The 6,703-nt window shown below is 42.5% G+C and overlaps 1 protein-coding gene across 1 annotated transcript; it reads right to left on the bottom strand.

Annotated features, from left to right (window-relative positions):
* Positions 1 to 5,289: 5,289 nt before the first annotated feature.
* Positions 5,290 to 6,150, bottom strand: GJB7 (gap junction protein beta 7). Its single transcript, XM_004696521.1, has one exon. It carries the CDS (start codon positions 6,148 to 6,150, stop codon positions 5,290 to 5,292), a length of 861 nt encoding a protein of 286 aa, XP_004696578.1.
* Between the last annotated feature and the right edge of the window lie 553 nt (positions 6,151 to 6,703).

The raw sequence follows: 6,703 nt of genomic DNA, 5'->3' as shown, positions 1-6,703 counted from the left end.
TGAGCCCTTGATAGTTTATAAATTATTTTGTCATATCTGTGCAATTGTTTTTAAAGAGTGCATCGATTTCTTAGATCTTCTATTGGTAGTGAGATGCTGAATTGCACACGAATAAGAGGCCACAAGATGGCAAGCTAACATTGGAAATGTATACAGGTAAGGTCTGGAAATTGAACCAGAAACTACCTCTGCATTATTGTTTACTAATGCTTTTACAAGGGGTGCGGGTTAAAATGTGGTAACCATTTATTCTTTTGAATGTTATGATACATGAACAGTTACTGCAGTACAACGTTTTACAGCTTGGAGATGACTGATACATGAGTGATTGGTCCGTTTCTGAATGAATGTACCACCCTTCCTCATGGATTAGACATCCAAAGGGACTTCAAAAATTTCATTGGGAAAAAATCTAGATCTTTCAAGTCCATTTTCTTTTAACTTTTAGCCTCCTCATAATTAATTACCTAATCAGATAAACGTTTGTAACACAGTTGACTAGCATATGGATATAGCAATATTCCAAAAGTCCTCGAAATACTTATGTACAGGACATTTCTGAAAGACTAGATTTAGCTTTTTAAAAATTCCTGGACTGTCAATTGATCATTCCTGGTTGTGGCCTCATTTCTAAGAATTTAAAGGTTTTTAATAGATGTTTCTTCTATCTTCTTCATATTCTCAGAATGGGAAAGTTACTTGGATGGTTACAGAATGGGAAAGTTTCATTCTGGCAGAATGAAAGTGACCTCCACAGTCACCGCTGTCTTACAGCCAAAGCAAGGTCTGCCCCTGTTGAGAGCGATCCCATTTCTCAGTGGAGAGCGAGCTGCTTGAGGGTCTCTTTGCAAACATCTCCCCCAGGTTCAGATGTGAACATCTCCCCCAGGTTCAGATGTTGAGTGCCGACTTTTGGGGGTGTGGGGTAGGAGGGCTCTGTATTGCTCTGCCCTGCTTTATTTCCTCAACAGCTTTTCAAAGAGCTCTGAAATATCCCTCTACTAGATGCTCTATGCAATATGAAATATAATACAAAAAATGTAAACTAAGAATACACTGGCATTAGAATTAAGGGATATATTATATACCTGTGATAGGATGTGAACAAAAGAACAAAGAGAGTCTGGTATGATGGACATTTTAATGGTTGAGCTTTATTCCATATTTAAGAACAAAGTAATGTGAAGCAATGAAAGCACTTCTTTTTAAAAAGGTTATTCTCTCTCCTGTTGTAACCAACATCGCAGTCCTTCCACATTCTCCCCTTTACTTAAAATCATTGCTGAGAAAGGATGGTTACAAGAGAGGTGCTGTAGAGGGTTCATACCCAAATGTGCTGCTGTCCCGTCAGTCCCCACTCAGCATCACTCAGTGTGTTCCAGAGCGACACCTCTCATTGGTTTTTCTGGGCTGTACTTTTGATAGAAGCAGTTCTGGCCTTTTTTCCAAGTTCCTCATGAAAGATATTTGTGAAGAAGAGGGTGTTAATAGGTTCCTTTCCATTGCAAGCCACAGAAACCCCAACTGCATCGCCGGAAAGTTTCCGGTGTTTCCAGTGCAAACAAAAGGGCCGTGGGTTGGGGCGGGGTCTTGAGGGTTGGGAGCCCCTGTGTGGTACAAACAGTTTATGCATGCAGCTGCTAACTGCAGGGTACGGGCTCAACTAAACCCAGGGGCACGTGGAAGAAAGATCCTCTTCTTAATAAACTGGAAACCCTCATGGAGCAGAGTGTTAGTCACACACAGGTGGGCTCCCCATGAGTCTGAGTCACCTCTGGCGACAGGTCATCTCTCGTGGAATTAACAGCAAAAAGGAATAAACTCGATCTCAGAGACAACAGGATTGAGGGATTCCATCATTCCCAGGATATTGCCCTTTTCTCTTCCCAGACATTTTGGTAGTCTTTCAGGATTGAGTTCACTTCCTCGGGAAGATGGAACCATAGCTGCTCCGAGCTGCTCTATCCACCCTTTCATGCAAGCACTCGAGCAACCTTTCCTTCCAGCTCCAAGGCGAAGAAGGCCCAGAGGGAAGGCCTGTGACCAGGAAGATTGTGGCACGAGGGCTGAACTCGGAAGTCAAGAATGGCTCAAATGAAATTGGAGAAAGATCTGGTTAGTGATCAGGGCAGTCCCGTGTGGTGGGAAAGCAAGATGATCCCGGCTGGACTGTTTCTAGTTCTCTGTCCCTGAGAAAATGGTGCCTTTCTGAGCTTCACTTTTCATCATCTCTGAGGCAGCTCTGCTTGTGAACCCCAGAAGGCTGTGGGGTGGGTCGAGTGAGTTGATGAATGTGGACGAAGCAAAGAGATGGAAGATCATTCACTTCACCGCCACTGCACGCTCTTTCCATAGACATTTTCTTGAGCCAGGGATTATGTGTTCTATCTCACAAGGTACAGCGACAGTACCTTGCTCCCATGTGCTTAATAAATATGTGTTTATTGCTATGAGAAACAAATGGCAAAGTTTCACTTCCAGTATCCCCCAGTTAAATGATTTGGGTCTTCACTAACACCAAAGACAGCCTCAGAAGGACCTGGTACACTCAGTTTGTATGTTGAGTTTTCGCCAGCTTCACTGAGAGCAAAAAAAAAATTTTTAAGCCATTCCTTTTCCTATTTAAACAACTTTATTTTCCTTGTTGTTACTTTTGTTTTCAGTTTTCCTCTGAAAAGCAAGAAGTGCAAATATCCAAGTAACAAAGCCCTTCTGCTGGGCCAAAAGGGCGTGTCTTAACAGGTGACAAGGCTGAGCTCCATCCAGGGGGGCAGGGGGAGAAATGGGAGCAACCATCCACAAACTGAACAGTTTCTCCCATTCCAGTTCTCCCCACCGAAACCCTATTGTGCTAGACAGAGCCTGGGTCTCCAAAACCAAAACCTCTATTGCCACTTTTCACTGTAAATAATAATAATAAAGCTCTTTTTCATAAGCCCTTCAGTGAGTACCTACATTTGTGGAAGATAGGTATTTTTGAATTAAGTGGTTAAGGTCCGTGGGTTGAGACTCACCGACCTAACAGATTTGTAATAGAAATAGATGGGACGTGACCGTCTCTTCTCTATGACAGTCTTTCAGGTACAGATGATGACCTCACTGCTGACATGCATGTCTGTATGACATGCATGTCTTAACGACCCAAATCATTATTCATGGGTTACAATGAGACATTTTGTGTTGAAGAGGGCAAGGCTTGGAAGACATGACACAATTGGGTTTTCAGTTACAGTTACATTTTTATGCACTGCTTTTCCATTAAGAAATTCCCAGCTGAAAAGAATAGTTTCTGAATTCTCCTTACCAAGTCGTGTTGAAAATTTGAAATAGTCAAAACAAGTTTTATTTCACAGACTAATCATGCCCAGTGCAGTCAAATATAGCCGTGACAACTATATAGCACCATAAAGCCAATGTATTTTTACTCTGGAGACATGCGCCTATGTTAGAACATTAAGTCTAAAGAGAATATATCTGTGGGGCTTTTTAAAGTACATGATGAGTGCTAATAAATGTGGGTTTGGGGTGTTTTTGTTTTGTTTTTACATTTTTTCCATCAATGTAGCTGCACAATGTAACCATTTTATGATCTGTCGTAGAGGGACGTGTGTTGATAAATTGGAAGCAGACTACAGACTTACCTATTCATAGATAGGTAATTCGCTGCCAGCAAGTCAGCTCTGACTCAGGTTACCAGTCCAATGTGTAATCCACTACACTACCAGGTCTCCTATCACACGTAATGTACCACAAACTCCTGATTATAAAAAGTTCCAACAGTTTGGGAATTTACAAAGCATATCAACATTCTTCTAGTTAGAGAGCAGTGTTCATAGCTACTACCAGGTGAATGAATTCTTTTTATGGTGCGTCCCGTCCCAGTCAACATGCCTTCCCTCTTGACAACGGTGATTGTTTCCAAAGTCAACTCCCAGTAATATTTGTACCTAACTCACAGAGTACTAAAACTGGGCCTTCTCTCCCTGCTGACCACTCTTAGGCGGGGTTATTTAAACTGCCAAGAGTCCACAGTATTGCTTTTTGCCCCAACCTGGGCCTGCTTATTGGACCACATCCTTTGTGGACCTGTGTGCACGGAGTTCACTGCTACCCCAGCATTGTGTGTCTATGCAGTGAGTAGGATTGAGTGGTTGGAATCCTGGCTACACCGGAGCCGCAACTGTAGGGTGGAGGCAATTACATTGGTCAGAAGCAGCACTTTATCTTTTCCACTTAAAAGCATGCTCTAAGTCGAACTTCTCCAGATGGATTTTGCATTGAGTGGCGCTGTTGGGTGAGTCTTGGGCTGCTGATTAACTGCTCCCTCAAACCTGCCAACCACTCTTGGCAGAAAGACCAGGCTGACAGGTGCAGTAAAGATTTACATCCTTGGAAACCCCATACAGGGTTGCTGTGAATTGGAATCCATAGGATGACAGTGGATTTTCATTTTTGGTTGGTTTAATTTACATCTAAGGATTCAAACACAACTCGTGTCTACAAAATGGAGAGTCTTGCAAGGTGAGACCTCTGCCTGATGTTCACACTGAGAACACTGCGGTGTTTAGAAATCCTTCCCCGAATGGTGACAGTACGGCTGAGCTCCTGGGATTTCCAACCCAGGTTAGGATTTGTGTGGAGGGTGCTGATTTTATCTGTCACTACAGTTGGTGACTCTCAATTTGGTTAGTCATGGTGTCAATACCTCCCTGCCCATGGACCTCCTCCCATATCAGGCCGTGCAGAATCCTTAGTAATGTTTATTATCAACTGTAATGATAAGAATATATTGTAAACATAGCTATAAAGTGCTTAATTGCAGTGTTTATTAGACTATAAGAATACAACAAAATTGTAAAGTCTTTGCATTGATTACAGCATCATTCATAACAGAGTGGACACTGTTTGATTTTTCTCATTTTCTCTTAATTACTATTTTTTTCTCAAAAATGTTACTGATAGAGACTCACAAATACTAATTACCAAAATGTTTTAGCTCAAACACCAGAAAATTTGACAAAATCAGCAACTATAAAAACACTAGCCACCTCAAAAGCGACCAGAGTTTTCAGATGAAACCACATGATCGGGTAAAAATGACATTTCAACATGCGCAATGGAAGGTGTAAGAAGTAAATCAACTTAGAGCATTAGCCTTGTGAGAATACAGATATGTCTAAGATTGACTTGCAAAAATGGTTTTCTTCTTATTACTCATGAGTACAGGTATATGTCTTCATAAAAATAATACCTTTCCGTTGAAACTCTGCACAAACATTGCCGGTCATTTTAGTTTGAATCTTGCCCAGAGCATTCTGTAGCCCTCGGCCCGCCCTTAGGGATCCCGTTGGCTCTAGTGAAACAGAGTAGCTTTGCTTCAGCTTGTTGGACTGGGCTTATGGTCGAATCAGAATTGAGATTCCGGAATAAGAGAGGGCCCCCGATCCTCCCACAGTCATCATATCTGAGGTTGTGGCACTCACACAATGAGGACTTGAATCGTTTGGGATGTTGTTGGACAAAGCACTTAACAGTGCTCTTGAAAACCAGGAAGCTCAGCTCCGTACAATTCAGCAGAATGCATAGGCATGAGGTTAGGACCAAGAAGAGGATGAAGATGGATTTCTCGGTGGGCTTGGAGATAAAGCAGTCCACAGTGTTGGGGCAAGGCTTCAAAGCACACTTCACAAGGTAGGGAACACTGAAGCCACCATACAGCTTATAGAATAAAACCAGAAAGCCAATTTCAAAACTGATCTTAACAATGAGACTGAAAAGGTAGGTGTACCACAGGCCCCCGTCCATCACACCTGGGCTGGCATAGAGTTTCTTTCTGTGCCTTTGCTCTCTACCCTCACGATAGGCTACGTGTAGAACCACCAGAAGCGAAGGTGTCGAGACCATGATCAGCTGCAAGGCCCAAAGTCTGACTTGGGATACGGGGAAGAAGTAGTCAAAGCACACATTTTCGCAGCCAGGCTGTCTAATGTTGCACTCAAACTCTTTCTGCTCATCTTTCCACACATGCTCCGCTGCTACCATGTAGACCAGCAAACGGAAGATGAACACGACAGCCAGCCAGATTCGCCCAATCCCAGTTGAGTATTGATTTACTCCGCTTAGGAGGTCTCTGAGGAACATCCAACTCATGACCTAGGCTCAAGAAAGGCAAGACTCTGCAAAAGAAAACAATTCCATCATGATTTCTATTCCACTGATTCTTTCCATGGCTTGATTTACTCATGGAAGAGGAGCTCAATATTATTTCTGCATTATTACGACATTATTACAGCTCTGGACTTAGAAGACTCTCTTAGAAGACCCAGAAGATATGCTTGCTTTCATATAAGTAGATGACACCGCAGTTCTACAAACATAATTGAATTCATCCCCACTTTAATGTGGAATTTGGTGGTCATTCTACTCCCACTCCCCACCCCAGCCCCACACCCATTCTTAAACAGTGGTTGGCTAAATCCTTTTGGTTTTTTAAAAATTGCTTCCTTTTAAAGCCTCATGAGTTTTGTTACCACTCTGGGAAGAACTAGATATAAATTCCAACTTGACTGTGGTGTGCAACTGGTACTTTGAGATGTCCTTCATTTGCAAGCTCCTTGAAATTGTCGTCTCTACATTTCCTAACTTATGAATGCTCCCCCAATACTTATTCCCCACCCCTGACTGCCCTTATGTCCCTGTCCCA

Source organism: Echinops telfairi, unplaced genomic scaffold (genome assembly GCF_000313985.2).
Source record: "Echinops telfairi isolate 266 unplaced genomic scaffold, ASM31398v2 ScPeMD7_3533;HRSCAF=4204_0, whole genome shotgun sequence".
In the NCBI taxonomy this organism is placed as follows: Eukaryota; Metazoa; Chordata; class Mammalia; order Afrosoricida; family Tenrecidae; genus Echinops; species Echinops telfairi.
Note: the sequence above shows the minus strand (reverse complement) of the source record. Positions and strands in the feature narration are given on the sequence as shown.